General features: G+C 56.7%; 1 protein-coding gene across 1 annotated transcript in view; it reads right to left on the bottom strand.

Annotated features, from left to right (window-relative positions):
• Positions 1 to 1,681: 1,681 nt before the first annotated feature.
• RUNX3 (RUNX family transcription factor 3) overlaps positions 1,682 to 23,305 on the bottom strand; it is a 36,109-nt gene continuing 14,485 nt past the window's right edge. Inside the window, exons 4-5 of the mRNA XM_082423206.1 lie at positions 14,553 to 14,711; positions 1,682 to 9,762 (exon numbers count right to left, since the gene is read on the bottom strand). Coding sequence (XP_082279332.1) covers positions 9,218 to 9,762; positions 14,553 to 14,711 — 704 coding nt within the window. The 3' untranslated portion in view covers positions 1,682 to 9,217. The remainder of the gene's footprint in view (positions 9,763 to 14,552; positions 14,712 to 23,305) is intronic.

The following is a 23,305-nucleotide window of genomic DNA, read 5'->3' as shown; positions in this document are numbered from 1 at the left end:
TAAGACAGCCCCTGGCAGTGTTATTATGATGGGGCTCGGGCAGAGTCGGGAAGGGGGTTCTGCGGTCCCTGCCGTGTAAAGGCAAACTGCTTTGGCTCCTCTCTGCCATGGGACATCATGAAGAGAGTTTGCCGGATCAATAGCTGTCTACCGGACTCCAGACACACTGACCTGCCCCAGTGAAGATGCCACCTGTAGCGGAAATCCAGCCACACCTGGCCGAGCTCCTGGCAGACTGCGTCCCCTCCTCAGGGGGCCCTTCCCTGACTACCTTTTCTAACGTTGTCTTCTAACACTCCGTCTTCCTCCATCATATTCTCCCATTTTATTTTTTGTAGCCCTTATTCCTTTCTGAAATCATGGCATATATTTATTTGTTTGTTTACAGTCTTTCTCTCCTACTAAGGGCGTAAGCTCCATGGGGCTGAGGATTTTGGCTTATTCACAGCTGCATCCCAAGCCCCCACCATGGTAGTAGGTGCTGAACCAATATGTGTCGAATGAATAAAAGAGCAGGCCTGTGTTCTTTCACCTGAAGTCGACAGAAGTCAAGCGATAGGGTTTTCTACGGAGGTTTTAAAGTGGAGGCCACTACTGGGGGTCACTGGGGTGGGAGAAAGCAGGTCAAGGTGGGCTGTCTTCCAGGTGGTGAAAATCCCCTTGGCCTGGTGAGCCCCTCCCTGGCTGGGCTTCTTGTTGGGTCTGGTGCAGACCTCAAGGAAACATAACATTTTAAATAAGACCTCAGGGTCAATAAAGCCAAATGGTCTCGGGTGCCCCTCCTGCCGGCCCCAGCTGTTGATGTTAGAAGTCAAGAGGTTGGGGAGTCGCCCAATTCCTGTGTAGTTCGGGGAGACGTAAGCTAGAAGGGCCTGGCCCATTTTCTATGAAAAAAACAAAACAAAACAAAACTCACTTGTCCTGGAAAGATTCCACCGCCAGCCAGAATCAAAGGTCCATTCAGAGTGACAGAACCGCTCACATTCGCCGCTAATGAAAACCAAATTTCTCGTCCCCCTGAGCGTTTCCAGGGGCTGCAAATGGAAGGGGCTGCTGTGGGCTCTTGGCCACCCTTCCTGCCACCCAGAGGGCCCCACCGTGTTAAAATAGTTTTATGATAATACCGGCCGCGTATTTTTCTAATTTCGGGCGTCGGTGGTTTAGAACTGGGTTGTTTTCATGGAAAAAGAAATAGCACTTGTTTGAGGCAGGGAAGACTGCCCCCTCGGCTGGTGGTCCCACTGTGTGTGCCTGTCCGGGGCGAGGGAGCCCTGCCACCAAGGGCCCGGGTCCCCCCAGGGAGGCCTCATTCGCAGGGCGTCTGTCCCCTTGAGTATGCAGGACAGGCTGGGGGTAGCCGGAGGGTCCAGAGATGGTGATTTCTGTTTTTCGATTTCATACGTCTGTGAAATCTTAGGTTCACAACCCAGAAAGGCGGACGCATCGCTCTCAGATGAGAAGAAAGGGCTGTAACGCCTGTGTCCTCCCTGCTTCTGCTTTTTTTTGAAAAGACATTTTTTCATGGCTTTTTCCTTTCTTTTTCCCTTTGATGGGCAATCTTTATGGCCAGGATGAGTCATGGGGCACAAACTCAGGTGTGCAAGAAATTACACCTTTTTCCTAAAGTCAACTGAATTCTTACTTTGAGCCCCCAATACGCTTAGCTAATGGGAAACTTAAGCTCAACTTTTTCAGGTATTGCTCTGTCCTTGTTAGAAATGGGAGGGAATTCTTTCCTTGTTCTTCAGTTTTCTTATCTGTAAAATGGGGATAATGATAGTATAGACCTCAAAGAGCTGATTTAACACGGCAAAATATTTATAATAGTGCCTGGCATGCAGTGTTAGCTATTATTATTATTCCAAAGATAAACTCACAGAGAAGGCACCAAACCCAGCATGAGGTTATCAGGGAAGACTACCTGGAAGAGGTGACACCTCAGCTAATGTCAAAGGAGTTGGTCCAAGCATGATTTTGAACTCCTCTGCTTGGATATTCATCAAGGTCTAGAAGTTTAATACACTATACCCCTAACAAATGTGCTCACTTTAGAAAACTTGAAAAAACACTGAAAAATATAAAGAAGAAACCAGAAAACAGCTATAACCACAACCTTCCAGTGAGTTCACTCTAGATTCCTTTTATCTCTATTTTTTTAATGACATTAATTGATATACTGCATATACAGTGTGTACCTGGCTAGAAAATATTTATTCCTGGAAAAATATTTATATATTTATAGAAATAAAGATCTGGATGGGGGAAAATCCCTGAAAGTATTAACAATGGTTATCTTTGGAGAGGTGGGATTATGGGTAATTTTTCTTGTCCTCTTTTTGGTAATCTGTATAATGTATTTTTTCTCTGTAATTACTACTAATTACACTAGTATTATTTGGTGTAATTTTAAAATGTGATTTTACATCTGTGAGTCTGTTTCTGTTTTGCACATACATTCATTTGTATTTTTTAAGATTCCACATATAAGTGATATCATACAGTATCTGTCGTTCTCTGTCTGATTATTTCACTAAGCATAATATTCTCTAACAGACTAGTGGTTACCAAAGGGGAGAGGGAAGGGGGATGGACAAATTAGGGGTATGGAATTGACAGATATAAACTACTACGTAAAAAATAGGTAAGCAACAAGGATATATTATATAGCACAGGGAAACATAGCCTTTATCTTGTAATAACTTTTAATGGAGTATCATCTGCAAAAATACTGAATTACTATGCTGTATACCTGAAACTAATATAATATTGTAAATCAACTATACTTCAATTAAAAAAATTTGATTTTAGAATTTAATACATAGAATTTGGGAACTTCAGACTCAGGATCTTACAGCCATTCCATCTTTGGGCCACGGAGGAGAGTGGGGTGGCAGGACCAGACTCTGAACCCTGGACCCTTTAGTCTGAGAGGCTGCATGTGGCCTCGGGGGTGGTGAGGGGGTTGTCACGAGCCAGGACATAAGGCTTCACTAAAACATGTGTGGGGGGTAGGGATCAGGGAGAGGGCAGGGTTGCTGTTATTACACACTTGGCATAACAAAAACTATTATCAAGACCTTGTCCACAGTGCCTCCATCAAATGCCATGAACCCAAGAAACTGAGAGCCACTTGAACCTGAGGTTTGGGGCACTGGATCCTTCCTCTGACTTTTGTGCTAAAGATGCCTTAGGGAACACTTAGCTCCTCCTCTGACCATTTTGCACAGGCTTCACCCTCCTTTGCCTGGACTATTGCAGTAGCCTGTGAGCAGGTCTCTTCTCTGCACCCCCATGCGGTCCATATTCCAGGCTGCCATGGCGACTCCCCCCAACAGATGCACAACCATCTGAACCTGCCCCCACTCCCCAGTGCCTGCAGGACCAAATCCAAGCTTGACCTTCAGCCCCTGTGACCCCCCTGGCCTGCTTGTCTCCCATATCCCCTCGCCATTCCTCCACCTTCCCCACTGTCCTCCCAGCTTAGACACACTCCTGTCCTCCAGGCCTCTGCACATGTGGTTCCCTCCACCTAGAGGCCCTCCTGCTGCTTCTCTGAGTAGAAGTTCTGCTGGTGAACTTCTACTCATCTTTCCATCTTGTCTCATCCGCACCATGTATCCCACGGGTTAGCCCTTCTGTCTTCCTGTCTGTCCTGTGAGCTCCCCGGGAGCACAGCCGTGTCTTATGGGTCTTTTTTCTTGCTGTCTGGCGCATGAGGGTGGATCGAGGCCTGGGTCTGTTTGGTGAATGAGTGAATGAACTCTGGCCAAGGCCTTGCAGACACCAGGCCCAAAGAGCAGAGTGGGGTATGTGGCCCAAACAGCTGCCACCCATTAGGACAACAACGAGGTCACAACTGTTTCTAGCAGCTGGCATGGGCACAAAGGAAGGGTGGCTCCAGAAAGCCAGCTCTGGGACTGCTCCTCTCCCCTTCACTCAAGGGCTTCCTCTGGGCTGGCTCAGGGCAGGCTCCCTCTGTGGGTGAATATAAATATATAAAACAAACAGCGTGCCGTTAACTGCAAAACTAAAAATAGGAAGCCTGGAGTCCGGCTCCCCGGGCTCCTCTAGCTGCTGGACCACATAGGTGTGGATGCGGGTGTTGGGGGGATGCGGCCCCTCACCCCCTCCCAGCCCCCCAGCCCTCGTGGGGAGGAATGGGGGGCACCCTGAGTTTCCGCAAGGAACAGTTCATTCTTTCACTCCGGGGGCCCCCCCGCCCCCGTCCTTTTGACAGCTTATTTCATTTACGACCCCAGAATGAACCGACCCACTGAGGTGCATTCCCCGGTGGCCACGCTGGGTGTCTGGTGCAGCTGAGAGCTGCCCCCTGGGCCATACTGGGGGGGCCTGGCTGGCTGTGTTTGTGGGGTGCAGTCTGGGGAAAGGGGGGAGTAAGTCAGGCTGAGGCCCTTCCCCAGAACACCAGCGCTGGCCCCGCACCGGCAGCCCCTCACTGCGGTCTCCTCCGGCCCTCACAGTTCTTCCCTTGGGCACACATCATTACCTGGGGCCTTAGACCCCTGCCAGGACATCCACCTCTCACTATATAAGCCAAAGCCGTCTCCACGGCCAGAAGCCCAGCACTTTCAAGTCTGTCTGGGACCACTTCACCCCTCAGGAGGTGCCAAGATCAGTCCAGTGCCCAGGGAGACCACCCCTGGGAGTCCCAAGGCTTGGACCACCTCTCTCAGCCTCTGGCCAGGCCGGACACAGGCTGTGGCCTGACACGGCTGGTGAACCCGTAGGCACTGCCCAATCTGGACCAGCTCCTCGAGCCTCAAAATGGAATTCTAGAGTCCAGGGGCTCCCAGACTCTGGAACAAAATGGCCCCCTTACCCTTGACGGGAGGTGCAGGAGGTGGGGGGCTCGGGCCTGGGCTCCAGCAGGCTGGGGATGCTGGGCCAGGGATGTCAACCTTTCCTTCAAGCCAAGTAAACCCCTGTCCCAAAGCAGGGCCCCTGGGGATCATGGGACTTGACACTACATACCTGGCATATGATACTTCTACTACATACCTGGCATACAGTAGATGCTTGTGTAATATCTGAATAAAAAGGGAGGCTCAGAGAAGGACAGGGACCTCCCACAGGCACATAGCTAAAGAAGGAAAGGAAACCCTTCCTCCATATCAAGATTTTTTCCAGGCCCTTCTGGGATGAACCCCCTGAGGTCAGGAAGTTCCTTCCAACACCTAACCTGAATTCCGGCCATAACTGAGGCAAGTCCCTTTTCCCCCTTCTCTGGAGGGGCATGTTCACGCTCCCCACCTACTGCCACCTTCAGGCTGATATGGTTACTGCAGCTCTTCCCCCAGCAGCCTGTGTGACCTCAGGCAAGTCCTGGACTTCGCTGGGCCTCAGTTTCCCTTTGGGAACCTAGGTGGGCTGGTCTGTGCTTGCTAGGGGTAAGGTGATGGAGCTTGAGTCAGGGGCTCTGGAGGCCACACCTCCTCTTGTATCAGCTGTGGCACCAAAGTGTGGCCAGCGGGGAGGAGCTTGAACTGTGGCTCCCTCATAACCTCCATCATTCCCTACAAAGGGCCCCCAAATAAACACACATTACGGAAGCAGAATGTTGAATTATAGATGCTGCTTCAGGACTATTCCTGCTCATCCGGGCAGACGGCACTCAGAGCACACCCACAGAGTAGTTCTGCAGCTCTGGCTGGGACCCAGCTCAGAGAAGACTCTGCTGGCCCTGGGGCAGAAGGGGTGCTTCAGCGCAGAGGGGCGGGGATCAGGGTTTAGGCTGGGGAAAGGGGAACTTCCTGTCGGGTGTTGGGTTTCAGGCAGACCAACCTAACTGAACAGGGCAAAGTCTTGGGATTAGCTTTTGAAGTATTTTCACTCAAAAATAAGGTGTTTTATGAAATTTCCCCTCCCCAAGCCCCAGCTGGACAGGCACGGTGGGCCAGGCCTCCTTGCTGGCAGGCTTGGGGAGGCTGTCAAGCCAAGTCCCCACACCCTCACACCCGCCGCCCTCACCATCAGCCACAAACTCCTCCGCGGAGCTGTGGGGCCAGATTACACCCCCTCTTTGCACCTTAGTCGCCTCATCTGCAAAACGGGGGAGCTGACGTAGCTGATCGCTTTGCAGTTCTGATTGCTGCTAACTTATCAGTATTGCAGCAAACAGTTCCCAGAGATGGGCTCTCACCAAGGCTGCTTCACGGTCCAGCTACCTATGCCCCCTTCCCAACTCAGAGCCTGGGGGCGAGCTGGAACAGATGCTCTGCCTGTTCTGTTGACTTGTGAAAAGTCATGGGCCACCTGTGAAGGGAGAAGGGATGGTGGCACCTTGAAGACCTGATATTCCTCTGGGGTTCCAGCCACACATGGGAGAGGCCTCACCAGCTGCACTCACCCAGGGTGGTCTCTGGGGCCCTTCCAGATGGAGCCGGATACAGGGAGGCCAAGGCGCTGGGGATCTCCAAAGCAGTGGGGTCAGTCCTGCTCCTGTCCCCAGGCCCTGCCTCATTCCTCCCTGGCCATGGTGGGAGGACTCCCATCCTCTCCCACCCCCCAGGAATACAGCTCTAGAAGTCTGGCATTGAGATCCTTCAACACATCTCAGAGTTATATTATTGTAACAAATCAGTCAAAATTTCATTTTACTGTTAAATAGTATAGAAGACAGTTTACTGTACACGGAAGTTGTGCATTAAAAACAAACACACCAAGCAAATTATAGTGCAAAGCAGTTTCCATCCCTCTCCACCTTCTTCCCAGCCCTGGGTCGGTTTTACGGAAGATATGAGTATAGCAGGTATTAACTCCTCAGCATGACAATATGTCACAACGTATCCGTACCCACCACCAAGAGGCTTACAGTAATATGGTGCCCAAACCCCTTCGTTTCCTTGTGCTTTCTAAATCAGTGTGTTTGCCTAGTACAACTTCAAAGCAGCCTTGTAAATAAGGACCCATTTTTACCAGCCCAAGCTGTCTGTACCCACTATGGGCCTTAAAAAAGACTCAGCACGGCTGCCATCACTTTGAGTCAGGGAGTTGTGGGGAGGGGGTCGATTTATTTCCTGTCCCTGCCCCCACGGGGGCTTGGATGTCAGGAAGGGGTAGTAATCTGGGGAGGGGCTACAAAGTGCTGGGCACTGGGAACCCAAGGGTGCCTCCCACTGGGGCCTGGGGCCAGTCTACAACCAAAGAGGAGAGGAAGAGACACGAGGGCAATGGATTTGTAGCTGCTTCCTGAGAAGGGGTGGAGAGATCCCCCCCCACCTCCCCCGGCTGAAGGGAGTCAGCAGGATCCCCCCAGCAGCTATTTTGAAGAGATAAAAGCAGGGGACTGCTTTTTCCAGTGAGGGCAGGACAAGAGAAGCTGTAGCAAGAGGGGTTTGAATAAGATCACCAGAAGGACCTCCTACCCTGTCTGAGCGTGTATCTCATGTGCTTATCTGGCGGTTGTTACAGGGTGCGGTGGCAGGCAGGCCACGTGCTATTACAGAGACAACCGCTAAGGAGCATTTTGTAGGGGAGATTTCCACATCCACGGAGAATGGGGCTGAAACAATGGCTAAAAGCCACATGCTGCCCAATGCTTATAAGAGTTTTGTCCTTTTCCACTTATGCCTTTCGAGAACTAAAAAATTCAGACATGGGTTTTTTATGCCTTTCTAGAACGAAAAAAACTCGGACATGCTTAAACCCTTGAGCAAGGCCTGCTTTCCCATTTGTAAACTGTAATACTTCCCCTGTGAGCACAGCAGGGGCTGAGCTGAGGCTGCCAAGCCCTTCACAGCTCTTGTGTTCTGCCATCACGCAGCCACCGTGCTTCCCCCACATCCCTCCCACCTCTACCGGGACACCCACACGTCCTCTCGGACAAATGCCCGAGAGCCACAGACTTGAGATTCCAGCATCTCACCAGCGCTCCCTTTGTTCTGCACCAGGTTGGCCTTTGGCGCAAGCTGGTGGGATGCTGCTGAAGGACTGCGACCTCTTGAGGAGGTTTAGGGATCCTAACAATTCCACACTCTAGGAGGGGGAGGGATATCGTTCACTATCATGGGGCCTTTTCCTGTAAGAGATCACGTGTCTGAAAATGTTTGACAAACTTCTTTCTCTAAAATCAGCTTTAAAAACTGGTTTTTTGTTCAAGACTGCTTTGGGAGCAGACTGGTTAAAGACGGAGAGTTGTGTGTCAGAGATTGGAAGGTTTGGCTGGGCCTTCCCACGAGGCTGCGGGTCCGGGGCACAGCTTGGCTGTGCACAGCTTGGCTGGACCTAGGTGGGCCAGGGATGCTGACATCTGACCCCATGACCCCTTACCCCAAGGCTCTCTGCTAGGACCTGTCTGGTCCTGGTGCTCTCTCCAAAAATGGCAATTTTGAGACCAGCCTAGGGGGAAAGGGACCCTTCCCAGCCCCCACTGAGAGAACAGAGGGCGAATGCCTCGGACTGGTAAAGTGCATGGAGAACCTGTCCGCAGGTGTCTTCCCCGGTTTTAGGGGCCTGCTACCGCAGGCCAGTCTGCTCTGGGGCCTGGGACCCACGGACGGCTGGGATGGGGTCGGGCCCTTAGCTGCCAGGAGTTGTAGGGAAGCAGAGCTGGGGGGCGGGCCTGGGGGTATCCTCATTCCATCTCTGCTAGCGATTCCCTGGGGCCTCTGGAGGGGTTCCTTCCCCATCCAAACCATAAGCGAGCCCCTCTCAGGGCTGGGGGACCTTCCAGTTGTGACTCAACTTGTGTAAATGCAGAGAGAGGGCTGGGCCCACAGGATGCGGGGTCTCTGAGGAAGGTAAGGGTGGGGAGGTCTTTCTAGGGTCCCGAGGATAAGAGGCCAAACCATGTGGGCAAATGCCGCCTCGCTCTAGAACAGAGATGGTCTCTGTCCCAGGAGGCCTGGGCCCCATGACAGCAGTGGGCATAGCTGGGGACAGCCAGGTCATTCCAGGGGAGGTGGCAGGAGGAGGCTACTTCTCCCACAGGGACGTGGGATGAGATGAGTAGGATCTGGGCTGGGGGCGGGGTCCTGGGGGAGGTCCCGACCCCTCTGTACAAAGATGTGGCTGGACCAGATGCTCTCAGAGCCAGCCACCAGCTCTGGGCCCCAGGACCATGGCCCCTGGGCCCACAGCTGCCGTGAAGCGTTAAGTCCCATGAGTGCCCTGAGCCTTGGAGCTGGGCCCGCCACTTGTCTGGAAGGTTCCTGGGCTCCCCGCCACCAGCGGGAGCAGTCCACTTGGACCCGGGCGGTCAGTAGGGCCGCCACACGGCCTCGTCCATGCGGCCGGGCGTGCTCAGGGCGGTAGGTGAGTTGCTGTGGCTGCCATCGGCCTCCACGCCGTCGCTCTGGCCACCCAGGCTGGGGTTCATGAGGTTGCCGGTGGCGACAGAGGCGGCGCTGCTGGGGCAGGAGGCCAGCATGCGGGTGGGCGAGCGGTCGCCAGCGCTGCTGCTGCCGGCCACCATGGAGAACTGGTAAGAGCCGGAGGAAGCGCCGTAGTAGAGGTGGTAGGGGGAAGGGTTGGCCTGGAAGGGCCCGCTCTGGTTCTGCGGGGCCCCTGGGTAGGGCGGTGGGAGGTAGGTGTGGTGGAAGCGGCCGGTGGCCGGCATGCTGGCCACGCCGAGGCTGCTGATGCTCGTGCCCGAGGGGGTGGCGCTGTAGGGGAAGGCAGCCGACATGGCCCCTGGGTAATGCATCCGGGGGTCGGGGAAGCGGCTCTCCGGGAGGGTCGGCAGCGCTGCGAAGGAGCGGTCAAACTGGCGGGGGTCGGAGAAAGGGTTCAGGTCGGAGGCGCCTGGGGGACAGCAAGGAGGATGGTCAGTCACTGCCCGACACCACCCCGGCGGCCTTTCTTCATGAATGACCTCGGGCTCTGGTTTACAGGCCCATCTAGGGGGGATCCCTGGTGCTACACGTGGCTCTGCTCCAACCGCCCTGAGCTGCTCGGGGGCTGGAGCCTGCTGATTCCCAACCCGGCCCCACCTGGGAAGCAGGTGCGAGCAGGGGTCTGGGCTGTGGGTGGCTCCGGGCGCTGCCGGAGCAGGCAGAGGAGGGGGAGGGCTTTTCTCTCCTCCCGGCATCCTCTTCCCAGCCTAGCCGTGCAGAGGCCTGTCGAGGGGGCAGGTGGGCTCCCCGCTGGGCTGTGGGTGCGTGGGGAGCCAAGGGCGGGGCCAGCACAGGCCGCCCAACAGCCTGGCCCGGCAGGTTCGCCCTCCCTCTCTCGCTCTCGGTAAAGAGGGTCCCCAACGGTCCTGTGAGATTGGGAGTCAGGCCCTGCTCTCGCAGACGAGGAACCAGGCAGAGAGAGAAAGATGGATTCTCCTGATGCTGCACAGAAAGGACTGGAACTCATCACGAGGCCTCTGCTTTCTGCTCCCGCTGGGGTGTACGTGCGCGTGCGCCTGCACCTCTCCTGCCCAGGTGGGGCTCAGTTAGGTTACGGGAGCTTCCGCCTCTGCTGTGGGAGCTGGGTCCACGGCAGCTCTGTCCATTCCCGTCCCCCCGCCCCGGCCTCAGCCTGGGCCTGTGTCTCCAGGGCTGCCCTGCAAGCTGGAGCTGACTGGTGGCCAGACAGGGATCAGATGCCACCCTCACCCGCCTCCACAGCAAAGTGAGACAGACGGCAGCGAGAGGGGCTCGGTGGCCTGGACCCTGCCCTTGTCACAGAGAGACCCAGTGTCCAGCCCAGGCCCCACCCTGGCTCCCCCAGGAGTTGGCTCCAAGACAAAAGTATCCCAGCCTCTGCCCCGTACTTTTGTAATCACAGACCCCCCAAACCTCAACACTCAAAGGGGCTTCAGGATTGAGTCTAAACCCCTTGGTAGGAAGACTGAGACTCAGAGAGGGTGAGGCACTTGCCTAAGTGTCACACAGCACATTGGACCTACACAGAATCCTAGGGCTCTCAGTCCTGAGTTCTGACACGTGCCTGAAGGGTAACTGTCCCATCTTTGAGGCAGCACAGACTGAAGGTTAACTGTGTGGTCTCTGAGGTTGGATACTTATCTTAGTTCTAACACTTACTAGCTGTGTGTCCTTGGGCAAGTCACTAAACCTCTCTGTGCATCAAGTTGTCCCACATGAAAAATGGAGACAATAACAGTTCCTAGGGATTAAATTAGTTAATACATGTAAAGTGCCTACTGAGCACACAGCAGGGGCCTGATGAGGGTTTGTGCTGCCACTGCAGCTGTGACACCTCCTGTTCTGGGCACTCAGGACAACTGGCTCATTCAGGGCCCTGCAAAGATGAGCCCCTGACCCTGGGCCTTCCTTGTACCCTGGCCAAAGGGGTGACTCTGGGCAGCAGTGGGGAGGTGGATGAGCCCTCAGCAGCAGACTAAAGTCTGTCTGTCCCCAAGGCCTCTGTCCACCAAAGACTAGGGGCCAGAGACGGCTCAGGAGGAGCCCAGCCTCTGCCCCTGGCCAGCTCCAGGTGTGCACTGCCTGCCGTGCCTGAGGCGTGGGTGAGGCTAGAGCTGCAGGTGCCCCCAGGCCTCACTTCCCCAGATCTGCTTGAGGTGCTGTGCGACCTCAGATAAGACCTGTAACTTCTCTGGACTTTGGGGTCTTCCCAGCTCAGCTGGGGGGGTGTTCTGCTCAGCAGCAGGCTCTGGTCCCGGATGGGGATGATACGGGATGAGGCTCCAGGCTCCAGGTGGGGAGATGTGGGGGCTAGGGTCCAGGAGACGGGGGCCTTCTGGCACATCTGGACCCTCCCTAACAGATCTCTTGGCTGGTCAGTGTTGCCCTGAAGCCTAGGGGGTCAGAGGAGCCTGGCTCCTGCCCTCATCTCTGAACCCCAGGGGAGGAGCCTTGTTGGCAGTGCCTGGCACCCCAAGCACAGCCACGCATGAGGCTAACACCTTGCTCTGAGCCCGGGGAAGCGAGCGCTGCCGCCTGACAGGAACCCCTTTTTCAAAACAAAGGGAGCCCAAACAGGGAGCCCAGGATGCGATGGCAGGGCTGCAGCCCGGGAAACAAGGCCGTGCCAGGTGGGCCTGGGTGCGTGTGGCCCTTGGGGGTCATGTGGGCTGTGGGCAGGCCTGCCCAGCCCTGCCACTGTCCTCTCCTGCCTCCCTCCCAGGGTGGGGGGAGCATCTGCCCTCAGCACCCCCTCAGCTCCTGCCCCCAGCCCCGCCCCCTCCAGCCCAGTAGCCCCAAGAAACCCGAGCTGGCCAGGCCGCTGTCGAGCAGCCAATCCCAACACTGGAAGGAAATGTTTATTTTCTTCTCCAAATTGCCCCAGCTGCTGTGTGGTGGCTGAATGAGGCCTTTGAGCTGTGAGAAGCCCCCATTGTGGGCGGCCACAGCCGGGGGGCTGGGGGCTGGGGTACGGAGGGGTTGGGGCCTCGGCACTGCTTGCCAGTCACCAAAGCTGGGGGGTCAAAGCTATTAACAGGAACCAAGAGAAGTGGTGGTGGGGTATCCTGAGGGGGACCCCCCAGGATGGAGTCTGAAAGTAGAGGCTTGTCCCACCAGAAGGGGAGGGCCAGTGAGAGGGACTCCCCAAGCCTGGCCCTGCCAACACCCATGTGACAGATACCTCCTTCTTCCCACTTTACAGATGAGAAAACTGAGGCTCAGAGAGGTGAAGCGACTTGCCTAAGATCACACAGCCAGTGCCTGGCAGAGCCCGAATTCCTAGCCAGGTCCACCTGACTGCAAAGTTCATGTTCCTTCCTTGGTCTTGGTTGTCAAAAGCCCTTCCTCTCACTCCAAAGGGGAGAGGCCTGAGGACGGGGAGGCCTGGCTGGTGTGAAGGGCCACAGCGGCTGCCTGAAGTCCAATGCTGGGGGTGGCTAGCGAGCACCCTGCCTCAGGACACAGCAGAAGGGGACGGACTGGGTCAGCCACTATCCCACACAGGCCCGACCTCCTCTCCTCCCAGCCTCGGGGGAGGCAGGGGCTCTGCCTGCTGCTGGGCTAGGCCTGGCCCTGTGGGGCTGGACAGAGGGTGGGTAGGCCTGCCTCAGGCTCCGGCAGGTGCTGATTCCCAAGCCATGTCCACACAAGTGGAAAGAGAGGTGGGTTCTCCTTCCACGGGAGCTGCTGGACAGGACGCCACTGTTAGCCCCCACCTGCTGGGTTCCAGGGCCCCCTGGCTGGGCCCCAGCTCTACCCATGTCAGGGAAAGGCCTGGAGTGTTAGACCACTGTACCTGCACAAAGGCTGGCCTGCCGGGAACGGGTGCACGGACAGCTTCTGGGCAGGGGTGGGCATGAGCCCAGAGGACCTCTTGCTGTCTCTTGAGCTCAGACCCCTCCACCCTGCAGCCCCCCTGGCTCAAGAGTTGCTGAGTGTCTCAAGCTCGACAGCCCGTGGCTAAAAGCCTGGACCTGGTGCCTCTCCCCACCTTGGGGGCTCAGCAGGGCCAAGGCCCAGCTTCCCAGGCCAGAAGGGGGTACCGTCTCTTCACACCAGGGGGCTGCATCAAGTCCCCCTGCCATGGCATTGTGCCTGGCACACATGGCCAGGGCTGGGGGCAGGGCCTCCCTTAATAGAGAGACCCAGTAGGGACTCCCTTGCTTCTGCCCTCAGAAGTACAGGAAGTTCCTGGGGGCAGGTGCTGTGGACACTTTGAACCTGGTCATTGATGTGCTGTGTGACCCAAGAGTGGCCCTTAACCTCTTAAGCCTCAATTCACTCATCTGCCAAATGGGTTCTAACTAGGGCCTGGAGGACCAAGAAAGAACAGACACCCACGGTGCATGACAGCAGCAGCCAGCCCTCCCGGCCGCGTCCAGCACTGGTGATGAGCACTGTCCATCCTTGCCTGGCCTGAGGGTCAGCTGTGCACTCAGCCTCCTGCACCCCAACCCACTGGCCAAGAGAACCTAGAGAGCAGAGTAGATATTCACCATTTGACCACCTACTGAGCACCTGCTATGTGCCAGGCCCTGTACACCTGGACGGCCTGCCCGAGACTTAGGCTCACACGTGCCTGCCGTGTCCATCCGGCCAAGGGGTAAAGACTCCATCCTGGGCCTCCGCCCAGAGGCCTCCCTCCTCCTTCCTGTTTGGGAAGAGTCTCTGGGCCAGGTGGGGACCTTTCTCAGGAGATGCTCTGTCTCTTTCCAGGGACAAATTCACTTCACAGTTTATGAAGTTTGAGTGCAGTAACGTCATTTGAATGTCACCCGAGGCCCAGGCAGAGGCATCTACCACCACCCCGCTTTCAGATGAGAAAGCTGAGGCCTGGGGGGCCGTGGTGTCCTTGGCAGACATGTGTCTGTCTCAGGCTCCTTGCGCGAGTCCTGCCCAACTGTAACGGGTGCACTGGGGGACTAATACCCATTTCCCGCAGGGGACGGGGAGCTCCTGGAGGGCAGGGACTGTGCCTGTCTACTCATCCCTGGGGCCAGGCACCACGACGGCACAGGGCGAGTGGCAATAGATGTTTGCTGAATGAATGAAGGAAGGGCTGAGCCCAGGACCGTGTAGGAGCACTGGTGCTCCTTTATAACAAACACCAGGGTGGTGCAGCCAACGACCCTGGCATGAGCTTTTGTTCAGGAGCAGAGAGACCACTTGCAGGCCCCCGCCCCCTTCTCCCACCACAGCCCCCACCTCCCTGTGCCGTACCTTGGATGGGGGTCTGGGCCTGGCTGCTGAAGTGGCTGGTGGTGCTGAGCGAGCCTCGGGGGCTGGGCGTGCTCGGCGTCACCCGCATGCGCAGGCGCTCCAGGTCCCCGAAGCGGTCGGGGAACGCCTTGGTCTGGTCCTCCAGCTTCTGTCGATGCCCTGCAGAGCATGGGAGCCCATGAGAAGCTGGTCCCCGAGAGTCTCAGGGGGGCAGAAATGCCTTGCTCTGCTGGGAAGTTCTCCCTGAGGTCTAACCTTAGGCCTCTGCAGGGAGAACCCATAGGCCACTACCGATGTCTCTTCTGAACAGAGAATGGTCAGTACGTGCTGTCCTGGGGCTGCCATCATCTCACTCCTACCTTCTTATGCCATAGGTGAGGCTCAAAGAGTTTCCAGGCCACAGAGCCAGTAAGTTGTGGAGTCAAGATCTGAACTCAGGGTTCAAATCAAAGCCTGCGACCTACACCTCTACGTTATGCTTTTTGGCAGAAGGGGAATCTGAGGCAACAGGCACGGGAAAGGGGCTTAAGCAGGCTCCCATGGGAGGCAGGGCGAGAACCCAGGGATGCTGCCGCTGTCTGCCCCCCAGCATCCATCCTGCCCGCCATTCACATCTGCAAGAGGCATGGGAGATGGCCCCGGAATGGGAATGCTGGCTCCTCCAGCCCAGAGCTACCCTGGGACCCCCAGCACATGCCTTCTCCCCTCTGGGTCTCAGACAGGAGGGGAAATTCACCATGATGCTGGGAAATGGAGTGGGGCGCTGTGTGAGGGGCTGGACTCCCATCTCTGTCCCGAAGCTGGGGACAGGGGACCAGTGCACCTGGCTTGGGCATCACACTTGGAGAAACTGCCAGCATTTCCCAGTATCCCTCTGCCACGGCCCACACAGGAAGGACCCCAGCCTCGTCTCCGAGACCCTGGAGGAGCTGGCAGGGTCAAGATGGACATGCTCCTGCCTTTAAGCAGCCAGCCGAGGCCACCCTCAAGGCTTCTTGAATGACATCAGGCTTGCAGGGACCACCACCTCTCTCTCTCTCTCTCTCTCTCTCTCTCTCTCACACACACACACACACACACACACCACTTTTTCAATTACTCATTTTACATTTCACAAGCAACATATGAATAGCTACAAAAATAAAAGCATTACAGGTAAGGCTAATGGCTCCTCTGACCCACCCTAAATCCCTGCCCAGAAATCCCCACGTGATCAATTTGGAGGTCTTTCTTTCCAGCCTTTTTTTGGTTTCACGTGCATGCAAAACACAGAGCAAGTTTCTCACAGAACTTTCTTGAATGCTCTCAGCCTGGCTGTATCATTCTCTAACTTGCTCTTTCAGTAGCACACCTGGGGGCCCACCTCAGTTTCCTCATCTGATAGATGGAGAGAGTCACCCAACCCCAGAGAAACAACCTCGGGAGCCCACCCTGGGGCACACTGAGGAGCAACAAGTGGGGGCGGGGCGGGCTCACTAAGCCTGTGGGTGTCCCTCGTTCCTCCTCGTCACGTCCCCTGGAGGCCGCAGTCTCCTCAGCCGTTCCTCTCAGATGGACACTTAGCTCGCTTCCAAGTTATCCCCCTGCGTGCAGGACTCCCAGGAATCTCTCTGTTCACACCCCTCCTTGTGTCGGGGGATTTCTCCAGGGCAGACGACTCCTCACTGAGAGGGCCGGACATTCCTGGGCTCTCCTGATCAGCCTGTCAGCCGAGGTTGGCCCGTTTGGCTCCACCCGACCCTGAGGGAGGAGGCCAGGCAGACAGGTGGGCCTGGTCCTCTTTTTACAGACAAGAGAACTGCAGTTCAGAGAGGTGAAGAGGCTTGCCCGAGGTCACACAGCGAGGAAAGAGGGAGGATGTCTTAGACTTGGGATCCTTGGAAAAGAAGTGTGGGGAGGGGCTGAGGGAGAGGGGAGGGCTTGCCTGAGTCCTGGGGTCTTCAGTGACACGAGGAATTTTCTAGATTGACAGCGAAAGAAGAAGGAGAGAGAGGTAGTGGGAGGTAAAACAAAACTCCTCACCATGCTTGCTGAGGCTTGGAAAATGGCATCCTAGGGGCCTGGAAAGTGTGAGATGACTCTTCACTGCCATTGGGAGTGAGGGGACAGAGGTGGAGGCTTCAGAATGGGCCTGATTTCTGATTTTCAAAAGGGGGATGCAATGGATTCTGGTACCCACAGGCCCCTCGTCTCGCTACACACCCCTGTCACAAGCTCAAATAGGCATCTGAGAGCCCTTAGAAATGGAACAGGTTGTCCTGGGAGCCTCAATGGGCTCAGCAAGTCACCAAGAACCAGGGACCCACTTTCTCCTCCGAGGAGGCCCCAGGCCCGAGCCCATGGGACACTCAGCAGCCAAAATGAAACCACCTGGCTCCCACCCCGGCCCCCACTGCTACCTCCCAGGACCCTTGGCAACAGGAAAAACGTGGGCTGGGGTTAGTTTGGCTGGAGCTGGGGCCACTAAGTTAGATGACTATGGGGGCTGGGCAAGTCACATAAATGAGGCACATGGGATGGGTAGGGCCTGGGGCAGACTGGAGAGGGTGGGCCTTGTAGAAGGGGCAGTTGCCATCCCGTCCAGCTGACCGGTGCCCTGATGGGGGTGGACCCAGTGTCGCCAGAGCTTCCAGTTTACCAGAAGCCATAAACCTGCTTTTATGTGAAACCTCCCCTATTTTATATGTTGGCAATTAATTCAAATACTGAAAACAACAAGAAAATAACTCAACCACTTTGTAGAACATGTCCTGTTCAGGGGCTGCCAGTTTGCATCCTCCAAGTTTGGGATTTCATTTGCTGGTTGGTTGTCTAACCTTAGCCATCGAGGACTGGCTAATGGATACCCCTCAGGACGTGGTCTCTAGGGAAGTGCCGGAGGACTTGGCCTCAGTCCTGATCGGCCTTGGAGGAAATGTTGTTGCCCTTGCTGCTGAGGCCACTGAAAATGGCAAGGCAATGTGGATGAGCTGGGGCATGAATGAAGTCAGAACAGTCTCAACAGGCAGGAAGCCGGCTGGATAGATCTGGAGACCGCAGACTGACCTGACAGCAGCTCAGGTGCAAAGGATCTGGGTGTCTCAGTCAACCACAAGCTTGAAGTGAGCCAGTGGGGTTACACGAAAGCTGGTGCAAAACCTCAGGCCTTGTTGTTATCGCCACTGGCTAATAAAGTCCCGTTTCTGAGTCACACTGTGCACTAAGCGTCTAGAGATACTCCTGTGGGCCAGTGGAAGGAGGGAGGGGTTTGCAGCCAGCCTGGGTCCGAGGATGGGCTCTGCCGCCTGGTAGCCTCACCCCTTTCCCCCACCCACCCCAAGCCACGGTGTCTGCATCGTGGTGCCCTCGCAGGTCGTGGTGCCGGCCAAACAAGGTGACCGGAGGCTCTCCACCCACCTGGGGCCCCACCATCTGCACGGTCACTTCTACCCCAGCCCGTGCCAAGGGACGCAGGATTATCATCCCCACATGGAGACCAGGACACGGAGGCCAGGATGGTAAGTCCCGGACGACCAGGACACGGAGGCCAGGATGGTAAGTCCTGTCCGGGACACAAAGCCAGGACAGCGGAGCTGGCGTCGGCACCCAGACCCCAACTCCAAGTCCAGTGCTCTTTCTCCTGACACTTCCCTTTTGGTCCCATTGTACAGATGGGGCCACTGAGGCTTCAAGATGAGCCCTACACTAAGCGGTTGGTCTGGGATATAAATCAGGTAATGTGGTCCCAGAGCGCACGCTCCATCACATGCTGTTCTGCCTTCATGTAGGGCAGACTTCCTGGAGGAGGAGTTTTAACAGCACTTAGGGAACTGCTTTCTTGTTGCTGTGGAAGGCCGGAGCCACGGCCCAGGAGGGGCAAAGGGGAGCTGAGGTGGCTCCACGTGGCCAGGGCGCCAGAGAGTCTCAGAGCCACGGGGCCTGGGCCTTCACACTGGGAGCAGAACGGAACTCCCTGTGCCCGAGGAAAAAAGATGTGCCTTCAGAATAGACCTCTTTCATTCGGCTGCCCACAGTGAGAGCTGGGTGGGGAGCCCTGGGGAGCTCACTAGGTCACCAGGGGCCCAGCCCTTTCACGCTGGGACTCAGTTTCCCATCTGCACACACTGCTCACTGAGGCCCCTCTAGCTTTGAAAGTCCCTGACGTAAGACTGCAAGACTCAGCAACTGGCCAGGATGAGGCCCCCGGAAGGAAGGGAGGCAGGGCTGCTTGCTCCCGGGCCCTCCCATCACCACCTCCTGTTGCTTCTCCTGCTCCCAGGGTTTCTCTAGTATTTATTCCCTGCCTCTTCCAGGAAGCCCCCTTCTCCCAGCGCCTCTGCAGGCCAAGAGCAGTAGCTAGCAGGAATGGAAAGAAAAACAGCGGCTGACATTTACTCAGTGCTTCCTCCACTCCACTGTCTAAGCAGTTGACACGCTCTGCCTTGTTTCACCTGCATTATCCCCAGGAGGGGGTCTACCACTGTCCCTAGTTCACAGGTGAGAAAACTGAGGCTCAGTGAAGGTCAGGAACATGCTCGAGGTCACATACAGGCACCTGGCCACCTTGTCTTCCCGGAGCCCATCTTGTAGGAAAGGAGCCCGGGTTTGGAAAGTCAGGGGCTCCAAACAATGGGTGTTAGGGCCCAGCCCGGGCCCAGGGCCTGGAGCAGATGCAGGAGGACAGGCCTGGAAAGAGGAAGATGAGAGGGTCTCAGTGGACTCCACCAGGGGCCCTGCCCTGCTCTGAGGCTCAGCGCTGAGAGTCCAACCCTCTAATCACACCCTGCTCTAACCCACCAAGTCCCCCTGCTCCTCTGGGCCTCAGTTTCCACACCTGTCAAGTGGTTATCATAGTGTCTAACCCCTGAGTTGAGGATGAGCTGGAGGACAGGCCCCAAGTGTTTCAAAGTAGAGCACTTTGTGCAGAGGAGGGGGACTGCCTGGGGACGGCTCCACTTTGGCCCTCTGGACCTCGCTGGGGCTGCCCGTCTGCCTGCAGCACCTGGGCTCAACTCACTGACAGCCCCTCCGACGTCACCTTGATGAGTGCTCCGATCCTCATTTATGACCCTCCAGGGCCCAGTGGCCCAGGCCTGGCCCAGGCAGCTCTTACCCACTGGGCCACAGTTGTGTCACCTGTGAAGTGGAGCTCACACTCTAACTCCTGAGGGTGTGGACAGGCCGGGAGAATTAAACAGCCCACCTGGCCTTGGCACTCAAGGAAGGCACTCTGGGTTCACAACCCCTCCTCAGTGGATCTGGACAGTGGGAGGGCCCAGCCTCGCAGGTGTGTGAGAAGGATCAAAGTTGGGGGAGGAATACTGGGGCCCAGCCAGGCGGGTGACTCACCCGGGGTCCAGCGGCAGGAGCCCGAGGATGAGGGCTGGATTCCAGGTGGGGCTCCCTTCCTTCCACTCCCGGGGCATCTCTCAGCACCGGGCCAGCACCGGGTCCCCACACCTGCCAGGTACCTGGTGCTTCAGGGGGAAACCCAGGGGCCATCAGGGCCATGCCCTTGCCTTCACACTGGCCCGACACAAGCCCCCGTGATGAGAGTGGCAACCGCTTGAGCAGACATCTACGACATGCCAAGCACTGTGTCAGGCAGGCCATGCGTGTCGTCTACAAGGGCCACGATCCTCTGAGAGGCCGCTATCATCACAACCATTTTACAGATGGGAAAGTGGAGGCACGTGGTCAAGGTCAAACCTGGACTGGTCAGCATGTTGCATGGAGCTCAGCTGCTAAGGTCTTGACTTCCCAAGACCTCCAAGAGAGCAGAGCTGGGTTCCTTGGCAGTGAGGCCCGACTGGCAGGAGGCCAGCTCAGTGTCCTGCTGCGGTGGCGTGAGGGGGGCAGGAGGCCAACGGGAGCAGGGAGCGGGGAGAAGCAGAGCTGGGTGGGGCCCTAGGAGCAGCATGGTCTGCAGGCAACAATGTGGGTCCCAGCCATGGGGCCCTTCTCCCATCTGAAGCCACTCGGCCACCTCCTCGGCTGCCCGGCCTGGCCCTGGTGTGGCCACATCCCATACACAGCGGCCACTGTCTGTCCAGCCGTGGGGTGGGGCACCCGGGCCCAAGGCCGGCTCTGCGGCCTGTCAGGAGATTTACACCCAGCTCCTAACAGCCGAGCAGAGTCGCAGGCGGGGGCTGAGCCCCAGGTGGTCTGTGGTGAATCGGCCCCCTGTGAGCAGATGAAAGCCGGTCGGTGGCTAGGCAAGGAACCAGGCGGATGGGGGGCCAGCAGCTCTCCCAGGGGCACAACTGGGGCTTCCAGTGGCCTGGGGTTGATTAGGGGAACCGTGGAGGCCCGAGGTTAACCCCTTCCCTCCTGCTGGGTGCACTCCCCCTGGGGGCGTGGGGTCCTGGGAGCCAGGGGCCGGGAGCAGTCGCCTCTCCTCAAGCCGGGCATCCCTCCAATCCCACCTGGAGCTGACGACAGACCTGTGGCAACTTTACGACAGCCACAGTCCTAAAGTTGCAGGCTCAGGGTCACTTTTCCTGCCCACGTCGTCTCCCGCCCCCAGCAGCCCCAGTGGCTGTCTGCTCACTTCCTTCAGGCCTCTGCTCAAATGTCACCTCTTCAGGAGGCCTCCCCTGTCCCCCTCCCGCTGTGGGTACCAGCCCTGCACTCTCCACCGCTCCCCCCCACCCCCAGCTTAGATTTTCTTTGCAGGACTTCTCACTACCTGAAATTAAACTAGCTAATCATCTGTTTACCTCGTTTATTCATTCAACAAATATTTACTGAGCACCTACTAAGTGCTCACTTCTGTGTTCCAGGGTCTACATCAGTGTCTGGCAAAGCAAAGAACTTCCACCCCATGGAGCATATATAGTAGTCAGGGGAGATGAAAAATACATGAAATAAATGAGTGAACTATATAGCATCTTAGGAGGTGATAAGTAAAATGAAAGCCGGGAAGTGTAAGGGCAAGAGGGGGATGCCTGTGTGTTTGATTAAAACAGCGTGGTCAGGGGAGGACTCACTGAGAAGTGTGAGTAAAGACTTCAAGGTGGGACGCACACACGAGCCACACGTCTGGGGTTGCTGGGGGAGGCGTGCCCCAGGTAGAGGGAACGGCAGTGCAAAGGCCCTGAGGCAGAAGTGTGAAGCTGCCCAGTTTGAAGACTGGTCAGGAGGCCAAGGTGGCCAGAGTCGGGTAAGTGAGGAGAAGGGAGTCAGAGAGGAAGGCAAGGGGTAATGGGCACAGATCAGGTTGGGCCTCGTGGGCCACGGTGACAACAGCATGGTTTACCATTTCTCCCCACCCCTAGTGTGTGAGACCCAAGAGGGCCAGAGCCCATCTGTTGGGTTCACTGCAGTGTCCCTAGCTTCTAGAATAGTGCCTGACACAGAAAAATATTTGTTGAAATCATCCCATGTACACTTTGGGGAAGAAAGGGCCCCCAGGCAAGATGTCAGAACCGCCCCCGCCCCCTGGCCTCAGGCAGCATGGAGAACCTGCGTCCTGCCCTCTCAGCTACAGCACCTGCCAAGCCTGGGAGCCAGGGTGAGCGGTTCCCAAACTGCGGTCTACCCCAGGCTCGCCAGGCGCTACGCCGCCTGCTGCCCCGTATATCGGATCCTGCTCCACTGCTTCTCTACCAGCCCCCAGTGACTCTGAGGGACACCAGCACCAAGAACCTCAGAAACCAAGGCCACACAGGCAGGAAGCCACCAAGCCAGCCTTCAAACCCAGCCGGCCACCTGGCTGCAGACTGGGCACGCTCTGCAGGGCAGCGGAGGGGAACGACCTGGCCACAGAACCCACAGCCAGGCCTCGGGGATCTGCAGGCGCCCCTCCCTGGCTCCCGGGACCAGTCTCTACTCCCACCCCTCCCCACAGAAGGCTCAGCCCTCACACGGGGTCGGGGGTCACAAAGCGGGAGAAAAGCCCAGAAGGGAAACCCTGTGATAATCCATCAGGGTTGTTGAGTACCTCCTGCAGGCCAGGCAGCTGTAATTCATGTAAAGCTCACAACTCGCCGGAGCAGAAGCTAGTATCATCCCCATCTTACAAATGAGCACACTGAGCTAGGAAGGCCCTTCTGAGTGGCCCTTGTTTCCCTGAGCCCCAGGGTGGAGCCCCCGGGGTGCACCGAAGCTCACCCTTGGGCAAGTGGCTTGGCCTCCTGGCCTGTCTCCTCCTGGGGTTGTCGAGGATCAATTAAGAGACTCTGGGGGACTTCCCTGGTGGTCCAGTGGTCAAGACTCTGCGCTTCCAAGGCAGGGGATGCAGGTTCTATCCCTGGTTGGGAAACTAAGATCCCACATGCCGTGCGGCACGGCCAAAAAAAAAAAAGAGACTCTGCACAGGGCCTGGCACACAGGGAGTGCTCGTTGAACAGCAGCAGCTGAGTTGCCCTCTGACCACTTATAGGTGGGGAAACGGAAGCGGGGAAAGGAGGAGGATTTGTCCAAGGTTGCAGAGTGAAGGGCAGGTTGGGGCTGGAACCCAGGGTGCAGGTGAGACCTGCCCTGAAGGCCGGGCAGGGGGAAGAGCAAGCAGGTGCTCAGATGGGAGACCGGGAGATGTGCCGCCTCCTACATCTGCTCTTTTCTATAAACGACCCTCTGCTAAGATTTTGTTTCAAGTCATTCTAACACCACTGATCTGGCCCGTACCGCCTTGCTTCTGACTCCGGCTTCTCTCCGCTCCTGATTTCTTTCCCTTCCTCTTGCTGCCTCGACCTATGCCACCCCTTCCCCTGCCAGCTCACCCCGAGAAGGGGCTGTCTCATGTCTGGGGGACCTCGGGAGAGACGAGCAGG

The sequence above is a fragment of the Balaenoptera physalus genome (genome assembly GCF_965194825.1).
Source record: "Balaenoptera physalus genome assembly, chromosome: 1".
Classification (NCBI taxonomy): domain Eukaryota; kingdom Metazoa; phylum Chordata; class Mammalia; order Artiodactyla; family Balaenopteridae; genus Balaenoptera; species Balaenoptera physalus.
Note: the sequence above shows the minus strand (reverse complement) of the source record. Positions and strands in the feature narration are given on the sequence as shown.